At 36.7% G+C, this 15,151-nt stretch overlaps 1 protein-coding gene across 2 annotated transcripts in view; it reads left to right on the top strand.

Annotated features, from left to right (window-relative positions):
- The window catches only part of THADA (THADA armadillo repeat containing), a 169,586-nt gene that overhangs the window by 56,327 nt on the left and 98,108 nt on the right, over positions 1–15,151 (top strand). For both annotated transcript variants that reach the window (XM_072856806.1, XM_072856805.1), the window contains 2 exons: positions 3,259–3,348; positions 4,750–4,881. In XM_072856806.1, coding sequence (XP_072712907.1) covers positions 3,259–3,348; positions 4,750–4,881 — 222 coding nt within the window. The remainder of the gene's footprint in view (positions 1–3,258; positions 3,349–4,749; positions 4,882–15,151) is intronic.

Raw genomic sequence — 15,151 nt, forward strand, 5'->3', positions numbered from 1 at the left:
AGGGATTTTATTGTAAGCATCATCAGCCTACTGATAACTTTTCTGTTTCATTACCGTACTTCCTATTTCAGTAAATAACCTTCCACTAGTCCATTGTTTAGGTCTCAATAATCCATTTGAAATTTGGGATTGTGAAATTGTGCTCCTTTGGGTTACTAACAGGAAAAAAGAAAATATTATTACAGAGCCTGTGGTTGAACATACTGTCAAAAATGAGCTCTGAAGCAATATAAAAATAATTTCAGCTGGACATGGGGAAAAAATACTAGTGTCTTAAGGCTCTTCCCAGTTACTTCTCTTATAAACATGTTTTAGGGTGAGCAGATGTAAAATTGTGATCTGCAAAATGTTGGTTTCAAGAATTTAATTGTGGTAGCTACATTGCCAAAAATCTGTGTTTGAACTGTGTCAGTGACTAATGGAAAGATAGTTATCTATCTTTTTAATTTAAACCTATCATTCCTTATCAGATATATTTTGGAAAAGGAGGAAAAAGTTTGTTCCATGAAAACTGTTAGCAGTGATTTTTGGATTGTTTTAGTCCACATTTAGTTGATATATTCCTTTATAGGTATGTGAAGGACTTACCTTCTTTTAAAGATATAGATAGCTTATTAATTACAAAGCCTAGCTCCCATTTGTGTGCGTATGCATGTGCATGAGTCTCTTTATATCACTAACATGCACGAGCCAAATCTTAAAGTGTTGGTATTCATTTTTCAAAGCAGTATAGTTTTTGATGAAATTAATAGAAAATATATGGCTTAGTGTCATGAACATTTTTGAAAAGCAGAACCATTGCATTTTTTTGTTGTTCCAGTCTCAGTTACTGTACACAAATACTTGTGCGTGCCTAATAATGCATACACGTTTCCAGGAGCAACAAGCATGGTCAGTAATCAAAAATGAAACAGCTAAATACCTCATTGTTTTACTCTATCTAGCTGTTTTGCTTTCTGCTCATTCTCCAACTGCACAACTCCCTGCCTTGACATCCCCAGGTAGTGGATTCACACTTAAATCAGTGCTCTGTGTTTTTGAGAAGGCCTTTTCATTTTGCAGCACTTTTGCTAATGTGTAGTCTCTCTTGTTTCCTCTCTGAACTGGAGGCTCTTTAAAATCATCCCTCGACAACCAGTCTGCTCAGACAGTTGTGTCTCTTTTTTCCTGAGAGTGCCTTTGGGCATCTTTTCTGCAGATACTGCTGATTAATGGTTTTGATTAGACTGCCTTCCCCCCTCATGTAACCTGTGGAGCAGTAAACCAAGTGGGAGGTTAAGTAAGTTACCCAGTTCAGTAGTTATAATTTTCTTTTCCTGTCAAAAAGATTCATGAAACCACGCTAATTACGAAGGATTTCAAGACTTTGTAAGGATATTAAGTTCCATTATTTAATATCGATTCAAACTTGGCTACTGAATATTTAATACATTAAAAATGGGCCTGTTAAAAATACTTGTTGTGTGAAATGCTACTTGCATATAGTCCTCTCTTAAACCTCTAACCAGTGTCCATCCATTCCATAGGAAACTTAACCCCAATTCTGCTTTTGCTTGATGCTTTCTGTGGCACAAGAGGTGGAGGTGTCACAGCATTTTTTGATTTTTTTTTTTTAAATACTGAGTTCTTAATGTTTTACATATGAAAACTCGGTAAGATGGACTGTTTGACTTGATACACTTCCTTAGATTTTATGTTTTGTGCTGTCTCTGGCTTTGCGTCTTCAGTTTGCTACATAATGTATGTGCAAAAAATTTAAGTTGTTTTGAAGAAGCTGTAAGAAGAAATTACATGGGTGTTTTCTGCTTAAATAACCAGTGATTATCAGTATTGATGTTTTTAAACTATCCTCATTAGTGCTTCAATTTATGTTCATTCACAGTTCGAATGCTTCCATTTAAATTTTTTAACTGAACTCTTTGTTGTAGATATAACAGCTACTGCAGAATCCTTGGTCATGCTTTTAGTTGCAGCAATTCACTGTACTGTTCTTACGTGCCTAGAGAAAGCTTCCTGTACCTCTTTGAACATTTGTTTCCATCTAGCGATCTGGTTTTGCTGTGTTTATTCTGTGGCCTGTGGCTAAGGCATGTTATGTTAGCTGAGTGCTGAAGAAGCTGTGCTGATGCTTGCCATGTGCTGATTTACTCTTGCGTGATTTTTTTCGTATGCTTATTTTTACGCACATTCAGTCTTGCTGTCTCATCATGTTATTTTTCTAGACCTGGATCTGTCTGCTCATTGAAAGCTTTGCATTGGAGTGTACTTATTTATAGCATGTACTTATTTATCTTGGTTGACCATGTGGCAAGCAAACTCTGCAGTTGGCTTTCTTCTAAATGGATGGCTTTTTATTTATTTATTTTTAAAGGAAGTCTGTTTTATCTGCATAGCATGTATGTCTAATTAGAACCTTCCCACTGTAACATTTAAGTGGTTCTTGCTTAGACAATGCTAAATGGTTTCCTATAAACCATGAAGCTATCCTTTATCTGATCAAAAGATTATAAAACAAACAAATATAGAAGATTTCTATTTACCTCTTTTTAGTTTGGGTTGATTTGCTATTGTGGCTTGAGCTATGCTGCCTTATTAATTCTGGCTGGGGATGAGTTCAGTAGGTGTTGGCACCTTGCTCTGTTTTGAATGTGGTTGCACCATCTACACAAGCAAAAACGTGGCCTGGAAATGCCACCACTGCCATGTGCTGGAAGCAGTGCTGTGTAAAGAGGGCTAATGGAAGGTCAGATGCTTCTGCAGCTGTGTTTTACAGATCTTCTGTGAGTTACTATTCTGAGGTGCTTTTCAGTGTCAGTAAAATATGAGCATCTGTTAGTACATGTCTATTAAATATATTTTATTAGCTATTTAGTACATGGGCCATACTAAAGCAAGTGTAGTCTTCTCTTGTTCAACCAGAATGTTGTTCAAATGGTGCCAGAATTTAAGCTGCTGTATCTCTTCTTTTTAGTGTGATTTAAGGGGCTAAGTTCCTTTTTTCCCAAAAAGGCCTGACCAGTTTAGCTGACAAAGTGTTAGTATGCGCACATACAGACAGAGTTACTTAACTTGTGTAAACTACGCTGTATCATCATGTTTAATGAAAACATTGTGTCTTGTTTGAAAGGAGTTCATCATGTGTGCATGGTTCTTCTGCATTCACTGTAGCATCAGAAATCCAACAAGGAGACTGGTATTTTGAGTGCAACTAATTACTGCAGAATGCTAATTGTAACTCTCCTTCATTCCCCTCTGCAGAATGACAGGAAGGGAGTTTTTCTCTCGGTTTCCAAGTCTTTATCCTTTCCTTCTCAAGCAGCTGGAGGTTGTAACCAATACTTTGAACAGGTAAGACGGTGTCTGAGAAAGCTTTGAAATATAAGGTGCAATGAAAAGGTTAAACTGAGTTGTGTCACATTTACCCTAATGCTGTTCTTTTCATCAGTGCTTCCTGAAACAATACAGTTAGACTAGTGACTTTTGCGAAGGCTTTTTTCCTATAACTTTTGCACGTTGCAATAAATCTCTGGAGTATGAACTACTGTTGAGTAATTAGTAGGTGCTGCATTCCTAGGCTCAGATGTTAAAGAACGCATATTTTTCAGGGAAAGACAGAAACTGGGTGTTTGACTGTCTCATGTTTAATGATGAGACTTCCTAACATGTTTAAGTGATACAGGGTCATAGGCCTCACGTAACCCTAAGTGAACACTTTCCAGCCTGTGGCACACTGACTCTGGGGAATGTCCTTGATCTCTTTTTAAGGACTCCACAAATGGTGGCTGAGAGCTCCAATTTGACCAATGCAGATGATACCATTTGGGATGACGCTGATGCTGTTACCCCCAGGTTCATGAACTTTTAAAGTAAACCAGTGCTGGCTTTGTTTTTTCTTAAAATGCTATGGTATAAACTGTGGAAGTTCAGCAGCTGATTTATGGGCGAGGTTCAGCTGTCTGTTTAACGGGCCTGAGGTGGATACTTGGGAACAGAAGTTTCACCAGTCATTGCATGTTTTGCAGTCTCTGCTCTAAGAAAAGAGAGTGTATATATTCCATGCAGCAGTCAGCTTTACCTGATGTTTTGAAAGGTGACAGTGTCATCACTGGAAAATTTGGGGAAGTCTTTAAAATGAAAAAGATTGAAAGCTGCTGCCTGAAATGTTGGCCTCCAGTGCTTTTTTCAATGCAGATTAAGGCTTGTATCTTATTATTAATCATTAACTAAATCAAGAAGTGTTGATTTTGACTTGGATTTCTGATTGTTTTTACAGTATGAATAGTAGCTGCTTGGTGTCAATGACAAGAACTATTCTTTAATAAAGCCTGCTATTTACTAAATATGCATTTCCTTCCAAACTGAAAAAAAGACTTTTTTTAACCATCTTATGGTAATTCAACTTTCTCAGTTTATCAGTTCCTAGAGAAACATTATCTGTACTGGTTTTTCATATTATTTAAAAAGCGAAGGCAGCTCACCATTATTAGGAATACAGGAGGCTTGAGATAGTGTAGGAAAGTGAAGGCAGCACAGCCTCAGGTGCCTTCATACAGGGGTCCCCAGTGGTGCCGTAGGAGAACTGGATGCCATGTTTGATCCCAGCAGGGTTTGCACTTTCTTGCAATGATCGGCCGAAGATACCTCCTTGAACCAGAAATGCAGAAGGGTATTGTGTGTGGAAGAGTCTAAAGACTAGTGTGAAGGAGGATGCTTTTTTCACCAAATGCTTCTTATCACTTTTTTATTTAGTGAATCTGAAGAGTTGAAAATCCATCCAAGCCTGTTCCTTTTGCTTTTAATCCTTGGAAGGCTGTATCCATCTCCAATGGATGGCACTTACTCAGCACTCAGCATGGCACCGTTTGTTCCATTTATTATAAGGTAAGGTGGTTTTGTGGTGGTTTTTCATGGGATGGAAGTTCTTTCTTGAATCTTTGGATTTTTTTATAAAATGCCTTTTTAAGCTTCTCTTCAGCTTTAATTCTTAAAGGAAAAACTGATATTCATTGGTTGGACTTCCCTGTAGTATTAATGCTTGTTTTGGGGGATTGGAAAGAATTTCAGCTCATGCAAGCTGTTGTATGGCTTGTTTGTAAATCTTCATCTGCAAATGCTGTACAGCATGATTGCTGCCACAGAGAGGGCAGATGAAAACTGATGAGCTTGACTGACTTTAGCAATGCAAGATTTGCTGTACAAACTTCTGATCTGTTTTTCAGTCCTGCAGAATGATTGTTCGTAACATAATGATTGCTATATAGCTTTGTAGATGTCTGTATATATATCTCCACATCCATCCATACATATAAATATATACATATATAGCTAAAGATATGGATATATCCGCTATCTAATATATTTCTAAGATGACTTTTCAAGTTTTTATACAGTGTAACTTTCATTTATATGGTGGTTACATCAAGATGTTCAGCAGATATTTTTGCTATGCTATGTGCCACTGGTGTGGGATGGGGAGCCTGATAAGGGAACAGGGCTGTGGTGGGTGAGGAGAAATGAGCATAATCAGTATTTGAGAGGAAGTCTTGCTATCTGTGTGAAAGCTTCAGAGCAATAGGGTGAGAAAGTTCCGTACTTAATCTTGCTCCTTCAGTAGTGAAACAAGATAAAGTTGTTGTTATCCTGAGATCTTCCAATTTTTATTTTAAACTACTGTTTATGTTAGAAAATAATAATAGCTCTGTCTGCTTATTCTTCACAGCAGATGTGATGTATCTCTTGCTTCTTACAATTTTTTTTTGAATTTTCAAGAATAAATAATAGCTTACCATTTTTTCTTAAAGGAAAAAACCTGTAGTAAGAGTTTTTAAATGCACTGTATTTAACAATTTAAAATGTTTGGTTTTCTGCCGTATTTGAATCTTAAATGCTTTTTGGGGAAATGTTTAAAAGTGTATTTGTTGGTTACATCACTGATTATCTCTGGTTTTATGCCTTTGTTAATATACCAGAGAATGCTTATTTATCTATTATTTTTATTTTTTAATGTAATGTTTCAGCATAGGTTCTGATGTCGGCAATAGATTAACTTTTGATAAGCTTTTGGTTACAGCTTTTGAGTTTTGTCTTTATATTATGACCACTACTTTTGGCAAGGTACATACACTGGCAAAATAACTCTTCACACTTAATTAGCTCATTCTCTTGAGGTTATTTAAATCTATTCGGAAGATATGGGGAGAAGAAACCCAATAAAATCTTTAAAAGAAAAACCTGAAACATTTGAGACCTGTATCATTGGACCTACCTTCCTTTAATTGTGCTCCTAAAGAGGAGTGGTGTGGCAGATAAAGATGATGTTTTCTGCTTTTCCTTTCCACTGAATTTGGCAGTGAGTGCTGTGGATACAGGTATAAGACTAGAATAAAATTCTTAAATATTTCAGATAGAAAATTGTATGTGGGTGTACAGACATGCATTTTCTGACAGGTTAATCAGCAAAGCATTTGCATTTTTTTTTATGGTTGCCAGGGGACAATACCAAGGATTCTGCAGGGGCAAATGTATGTATTTATCATAGAGCTCAGTGTGCTGTTACTTGGCTGTTTTTCTGTGTACAGCTCTTACACCCTTGTTCTGTGAATACCATGCTTGTTTTCAGTACGCTCTGACTCCATTAGTTGGAATACACAGGGGTGATTTACCTGGGTAAGAAAAATATGTTGCTATTTTCCCTTCTATTTCCCTTCCTATTTTCCATTCTACAGGAGCAGATCAACTAAAATAAAATTCTTTCCTGTTCATTTGGTTGTTCTTTAGAAGGTGGTAATGAAGATTGTTGTGAAGTAAGCACTTAGGATCAAAGAGAAGGCCTGGTGCCAAAGGCCCTATGCATCAAGATGTTATATTGTGTATATTAACTGTTCCTTTGAATTGCTCAATGTAGTCTTGTATTATATAACATCTATGTATACATATAATTACATGGTAGCCCAATGCAATTATAACATTTAATTGCCATATTTTTACAGTGAGATTTTTGCATTTCTATTGCTGTACCACTGTCAAGGAAAGATACTGCTTATGCGGCAGGGAGAGAGGAAGGGTGAATATAACCCATAACTGATCTCCAGACTCTTTCCAGGGCTCAACCCACAATGAAGTGGCATTCATTTGTTGCTCTGAGAGGATGAACAGAATACTTACTGTGTTTACAGGCAAATGAGCAGTTCTGTGAACAAAATTGGATTTAGCAGGAAGAATTCAAATTGGGCTTTTGAAGAGTTTCACTTAAGCCTGAGTGGAATTTTCCATCTAGTGGGAGTAGAGCTGTGGTTGCTCTGACCGTGCTGAGATGAATTGCACAATATGAGTAGGATTAAATGCTACAAGGACAAATCTCAATCTCCATGCACATACTTGTTACTCCCTGTTGAGCTAGGGCATTTGATTACCTATCTGCAATTCTATTAAGAATTTTTTTTCTCCCCTTTCCCTTTGCCGATGTTTTATTTGGAAGGGAACAGTTTGAATCACAACTTATTACCTCACTTTTTTTTTTCTAAGAGCTAAGATAGGTCTGCTTTAATGGTTACTTTCTAAGATGAAGGAATGTACAGAATGTTTTTGATTAACAAGGGAGGTAATTGGGAGGTAATGTTTTAAGTATGAAACAAAAACATAACCTCCCTTTTGCCTCCCCCTCCCCCTTTCAAAGACCTGTAATCTCTTCAGAATGATCTAAATTTGAGTTCCCTTATGTCCTCTCATACCATGGCATTGACAGAGTGTTTGTTTAGTGTTAAATGTTCTGGGCCGAATGCTCGGAAGGAGTAAAACGGGTATTGCTATATTGACTTGGATACTTTTCACTAATTGAAGTCTAGTGCTATTTAGGAGTGTGACTTTTCGATTAAATATTTTTTTTTTACTTTTTAAGAAGTTTTTAAAAAATTAGCTTTAAAATGTCAAACAATATAAGGTTTTTTAAAACTCTTTGGGCGTATGTGCCTTGTCTTCCACTTGACAAAACTGGTTTTAATTCTTAGTGAAATTTCGCCTTTAAAACTTTGTCAGATAGACAGATTTCAAAGCAGTGTTGCTTCTAGATACATTATGTTGCAAGTCATTGAAGAAACTCACTGTCTGAGGACAATTTAAATAGAAATATGAATATCTTTCCATGAAATCAACACAGTTATGAAATAGACACTAGTTTCTTGTGCAGAATTTTGTAACTTGCATCTTTCCGTAAAACAGAGGAGCTAAATTCCAAAATCCCCTGACGCTGTTTTTAGTTGGGGACCAGGGCAGGTGGCAGTGGGAAGCACTAGCTCTTTACAGCTGTTCTCTTTCCCCTCCTGCCCCCCTCCATCCACCACCCCGAACTGATACGGTGTTATTTTGTTTTTGCACTTGAGTGAGCTTGTCATTAATATACAGGATAATTACTGTGACTGTTAATGACAGACACTAAGATGCAAGGAAAACAAAATTGTGTGTGGCGAGGAAAAATTTTCTGTAGGGTGGAGTGTTGTCAGCTGCCCTGTTACTGTAAGTCATTCCTAAAAGAGCACTTAGAGAAGGAGAGGGGAAGTGTACATCAGCTGTGAGCAAACTGGCAGCTCAAATGCTATCATAGTAGCTGTAATAGGAAAGCTCAAATGAATCTGGTACTTAAGTGGGCTGGATGCATCTGCTAGAGGGTATGTGGATTTACATTGATCTAGTTATCTCCTGTCTTGGAAAGGCAGAGAAAACAACTGAAGGTGGTATGACTTTTTTTATTGGTACACTTTTTCTTGGAAGTTACTGCTTTTGCAGCTTGCTTGTCAGAACGGCCTCTGTGAAACCTCCTGATAGGCTGCTGGCAAAGTCAGCTTGGTAAATTTCTTAAAAATCACTTGGCTGAGGCGGTGTGAGGTGTCAGGAGTGCCCGCTGTGATGCCTTTCCCACAGCAGTGCTGCACCTCTGGTGATGCCCACCTGCTGCGCAGGAGCCGTCCACAAGCACCGGCACGGTGTCCCAGCTGATTCCTGTGAATCGCGTCCTTGCACAGCACTACGGGGCCTGCCGTCCTGCTGTGCCGGTTGCCTGTGGGGCCAGGATGACGTTCCTTCACTAAACTTTGTTTTCTTGGGCTTTTTGAAGGGGTTAGATCAGACTCTTTAACTGCAAAGATCTGCTGCCCTAGGGATTTGGCAGACTCTTTTTGTATGTGTTACGTGACTCTCACCTTCTTACGTTTCTTAACAGAGAGAATTACATTTGTGAGTCTGTCCCTCTGCAAGAAGTGATACAGACTGTTGGCCCCAGTTTCTTTCAATCTTGGGAGTAAAAGCAAAAAAAAATCCTAGGGGCCATGATTCCACATGAGTCTTTAGTCCACACATGTAATGCAGTACTCTTGGTTTTGATCAGTGGGTAAATACACTAAGTTTTGTTGACTTCTAGTTAAATCTTTTTTGAATCTTAACAGATGCCAATCCAGACTAATATGCAGGTTTCAGAAGATTTTTCTTAAAATTTAAAAGCAAAATACGGGTTTCTGTTATAAAAGGTTAGATTCCTTCAGTGAAGTCTGAGAGGGTCAGTGTATAACGTATAGATTCCATAAATTGTTCTGTATAAAATGCTATTCAGAGATTAATTATTGTCAGATACCAACAAGCTTAGAAAGCTATTTTAAAAATGATGTTACTCAAAATACAAATTTCTAATAGAAATAGAAACTTGAATTTTAATCTTATAATTAATTCTGTTTTGCAGTTTTTATTGGCCAAAGTGAATCACAGTCTATCTTTAAAAATATTTGCTGGAAATTTAAAAATAGACCTTCAGTTGCACTTTGCTTGAACCTAGTACAAAGGACTTATTGTTTTCAATAGTTTTCTGATTAGTAAAATGTTTAATATCTTTCCTATGTAATGAAGCAATCTCATGGTGTTGCATAATACTGTATCCCCCAAATAGGGTTTTCAATTGCTAGATATACTTAATGTATTTATGTTATTGTGCTGTCTCTTTTGCCATTGACTGATTTATCTGTGGTTCTTTGATACTTTCCTACTAAGATGCAAAATGTCATATTGATGCAGCTTTGCCTGTTTTTTTTCCTCTCCCCATTCTTTTTCCACTCATGTTCACAGATTCCTTGCATATTCCTTTCAGTCTTCATTGCTCAGTTTACTTCAGTACAGATAAGGGGGAAATACTATTGCCATAGTTCACGTTTTGCTTTTGAACAACAAATCCAATTAGGTAAAGATGCGTATGATCTTATTGATGTAACCTGTCTGTACTAATGTTGCAAATCATTGAGTTCTGTGTTTTAGGCAGTTTGAAAAATGTGTATTAAATAAGTGAGATTGATCCAGGTTTATTTTAGCTTCTTAGGAAGTGGAGCACCTGACCATGAATTCTGGAGTTCTAGGAGTCACAGTTCTGTCTTACTATTTTATAAATAAATCTGTGAGAGCTTGCTTCTTAAGGAAACATGTTAAGGAAAAAGACTCAAGTATAGTAGTATTAATATTCTAGAAGGTGGTGTGAATTTAAATATTCACTGACCAATAATGTTACTTGCACGTGGGTTGCTCTTTCAAAAAAGTTAATCTTTGTTGACCTATGCCTATTAATTTTACTGCTCTGTGTTGTGTTTAATTATGTTAAATTATATACAGTCTATCAGGTGCCTGGTCCTGTTCTATTGTAGCCCTGTGACAAAGATTGTATAGGCTTCATGGAAACTGGGTCGGGATAAGATGGAGTAATAAACAAACAAAATTCAAATGTGAAATCAAAAGTGTCTGTGAGACTTTGAAAGAGTTTTAAAACCTCACACTGAATAAAGAGCACAAGAGACAGGGGAGTGAGGGAGTTCTGATAAAAAGATATCTTCAGTTTGTTTGGGAAGAGCTTGATTGAAGTCATTCATGTATACCTTGTTAAAATTGCTGCTTATATAAGTTGTTTAAATGCAGTTTCCCTGATTTTTGTTTTGTTTCACACATGTACAATTGCATATGTGGGTTTAGTACATCATCCTGTATCTGACTTGAAAGCAGCCATCTGACTTTCTGTAGGCTAAACACTGGTATCCTTTGGTAAGTGGCCAAAGAAGATAGCTGAATAGTTGTGTTAAGTGGGCTTCCTCTGCTTTCTCCTCTTTTTCCTTTATTTTAGTGTGGCATGGCACCAGGAGAAGAGTTAGTGTTAAAACTTGCCCATTTTCAACTGTCATTTCTGTAAGACTGGGAATCTTATCAGGGGTCTGATAAGCAAAGAGCTTTGGTGGGAATGCCTTTTCATATTAGATGGAAAGAACTACACGTGTTTGTTGCAGCATTGTTGTATTGAAATAGCTGCTCTTCATTACAGTTGTTTGTAAAAGCATCTCCCTGGGTTTCCATATCACATGCACACCTTCTCAGTCTTTGGTCTCTGGTTTTTTCCTTTGTCTTGTTTTTTGTTGTTGTTTTTGTTTTGTTTCTTCTTCTTAATCTAATGTCTGATCAGTAAAACTGCTTAGTATTATAACTGCAATAATTTATTATTTGGAATCCCTGTGATACTAGGAGCAGGCTCTGACCGATTGGAATGCCCAGTCCTTGCTGGGGAAGCTTACGGGGCTGACCTGTCATTGCAATACGAAGACAGATATCCTTTTGATTATAGGCAAGGTTCCCAAAATACATGAGCTGGCATAGGCATTTGGAAAAAGGAGCAACGTACACCCCTAAAACATACATTGTTTTTTAGATTCTTATTGCATTTTGTAGTGTTAAATCTCTTGCTTGACATCCAAGATGGAAGTTTTGCATGGCTGGGGGAGAAGGAGGGAGGGGAATGCATTTCTCCTCCGAGCATAACTCCTCTCTTGTAGAGTTGGAACTGGCTTGGAATTCTTGCATTTCTACTTACAGTGTATCCTCCTTGCAATCCTGATTGCATAGTGATTGGTACTGATCTGTAAAAATATTTATGGTTCACCGTAAATTTTTATTAATAAGAAGGTTTTCAGACCTTTTTTTTTGCATTTTAAAATAAGAAATGGTAAACAGTTTGCCATTTTTTCCATTTTGATTAAATTCAAATTGTAGTGCTAGAGAAGACTGCAAAGTGCTTGATTGGCAGGAGGCTGTTCAAGACCTTCTGATCAACTAAAAATCATTGTACATCTTGTACGTTCTTTGCTGTATTCCTCAGCCTTTTTTCTTAAACTGTGGGCAAATGTTCTTTTCATGTTCATGTGGTGCTGATGGGAAATATTACAACCCCTAGGTATTCATTATTGATTCCTTATTCCAGTTTTTACGGTGTTAATCAATCTGTTTGCTTCTCATTGGCAGATTATCATCTGAAGCTATTTAGGAAATATTCACAAACTGTAGGGGGCTGTCAGATTCATGGGAAATAAAAGGTGATGTCTAGCAGAGAGGCATTCATGAGCCCTGAGAGTAACAGTATCTTTCTCCAGTATTGCAGACTCCTGAAGAGGGCCACTGACTGGGATCCTAGGTTAAAATTTGTTGTATACTACTTCTTATTTGAAACATGATCCAGTAAAAAATACGATGGGGTGCTCAACTGTCAATACGTGACTGGTGAAGTAATTATATTATTCATTTACATACTTAAAATTAGCCAGTCAGTAAGTACTTTGCTGGTGAAGATAAGTAGCCAAATAGTAACATTTAGCTTGTTCTGCAAAAGTATTTGCGGGAAGGAACATGAAAATGGAGAGAAATAATGCATTAACTATGCAGAGGACAGTAGGTATGTCAAGGAAAACCAAGTATAATGATATTTTTAAAGGCCAGTATTATTTAAAAAGAATAGTCTGAGAAGAGTCAATATTGGGAAGGCTTTTTGACAACGGGCTAGCTACTTTGGGTGGTACAGCTGAAAGGAAGGTGTCTTTGAGACCCAGATCCTTTGGTTGTTTTCATGGGTCTGATGATAAGTTTTGAAAATGGTTCTTGTTGCATTCTTGTTTACAATCAGCTGAAGCTTTCAAAATCATCACAAGGTGCTGAGAATTTATGCATTCAACTTTCCTTTCATAGAGTTCAAAATAATGATACAGTTGCTAAGACAGAAAATAGTTTGTCTTCGCTCTTTGTTGTGTTTTTTCCTAACTGTTTTGGTAGTAAGTGGTGTGTGTTTCTTTCCATTATTCTGCAGTTATGAAACATCATAGTAACTTTTCACAAATTAGAAAGTAGAATTTTCACAAATTTCACAAAGTAGAAATACGGTTGTGAATGAAAAGTTTTCTTTTACATGACCTTGAGTAAAGAGCAGGTTTTTTCTCTAGAATGCTGTGAACCAAAAAATGATGAAAGAAGGCTCTAACCTCATGTGACTTCAACAAATAGTTAACTAAACCTAGAGGTTAGCTACCTGGAGATATTATTTGAGATTTCTTGATGGGAATGCAAGAAAAGAGATGCCATTTAAATTGTGTCAGCATGTTCTATAGCACATCTCCATTTGAAGAGAACATATTTCTGTTGATCTAAAGTTTACACGCAGTATTAGTAACAGTTTTCATAGGCTTACATGTTAGAGATCTTAGTTTGTTGGCTGGCTGAACCACAACAATTCAAGTTTCTATTGTTGATTCAGCTTGGTATCACTTGGCCACTTTTTATAATAACCTAGGTCTTGGTGACAATAAGAGAGAAATGTCTGTAATTTCTTCCTAAAAAGCCCTTGGAAACATGTGGAGAAACAACTCGTGGCATAGCTTGTGGACAGCTTTCACAAATAAAAGTCTGTGTACTTTGCCTACATAGTTCCTGCAGTATTTACAGCTACTTGATTCATTAAGTGCTTGTGTGGAAAACAGTGCCCTTACAAAAACATACAGTTTTATCTTAATTGCCCAAGTTGGAAGAATAAAACACTTAACACAATGCATAAAGAGACTAGAAGTTTGGGCAACCATTAACCTCACTTTAAAGGAAATAGATAAGAACTTAGAGGTTTAGTACTGCATAAATAACCTGAAATTAAACTTGATCTGTTTCTGTCCATGGTTGTGTTCAAACATTTTCTGGGCTACATTCATGTGTTGACTGTAGATCTAAAACCTCTGCTTTGTAATGTTTTTCTACTTGTCAGGTAAATAGTGAGACGCTATATCAAAACTCAGATTATTCTGGGGTTTTTTTGGTTCTTATTTTCAGATTAAAGAACAAAAAAATTGTCTTCAGGCCAATTACAATATAGGTTTCCACAGTAAAATAAGTTTTAAAATTTTAAATGCTTTGGATACTTTAATTGCTAAGGAACACGGAAATCTAATGAAATGGAAAACAGTTGTGTTTCCTTAAAAGAAAAAAACAAAACAAGCAAATCAATAAATGAAGAAAAGAAACTTTAGGTACATGTATAGCAAATTATTGTTCATATTCCAGGAAGCTTTACTGTCACAGTAATGAAAGGGTACTGTCCTGCTGATTGATGATTTGTCCCCAATATGGAAGTCCAAGTTATGTTAATTGTGTGAAAGCATGAGTGTATTTTTCTTTAATGCTATTTTTGGACCTGTCTTTGCTTGGAAACCTGTAATAGCGCATTTGAAAGTTGCTAAATGTAATCTTTCAGGAGAGAACTTGAAGGGGAAAAAATGAACTAGTATATAATCATGATGAATTTTTTCTAAAAATTTTTTTTGAGTTATTTCACTTGATACAGACAGTACAATACTCTTGAATCTTAATAACCAAACTCTTTCTAATAGGAAGTGAATCTGTTGCTAAATACTTTTCTCTGTGATCCCCATCCATGTTTTCCCCTAATGTAATTTCATGTTTTTAGTTCTTGCTTTAGAGCTGATAACATGACTTGAACCTATGTAGCTGCATGGTGGAGGAAAGAGAAAACCTCTTTCTCATACAACTTACCATGTCTATATAGAATCAGACAGAAGCCGTATTACAATTTTTTCTTTCCAGTGCATCTGTTAGGACCTTGTGGCATAACTAGCTCCAGGGTTTAAAGGATACCATCTATTTGATTTTTTAAATTTATTAATTTATTTTAAAAAGTTTTATCTTTTAAAAACCCTAGAGGCTGTTAAAATGCTTTAACTAGCAGGCAGAGTTGGTTAGTTTGAATTGCAAGTGTGCCTTTCCTCCCCCATGCTGCCTCTTCTCCCGAACTCTTTTTGTGAGGGTGGTAGGA

This window comes from Ciconia boyciana, chromosome 3 (assembly GCF_034638445.1).
Source record: "Ciconia boyciana chromosome 3, ASM3463844v1, whole genome shotgun sequence".
NCBI lineage: Eukaryota > Metazoa > Chordata > Aves > Ciconiiformes > Ciconiidae > Ciconia > Ciconia boyciana.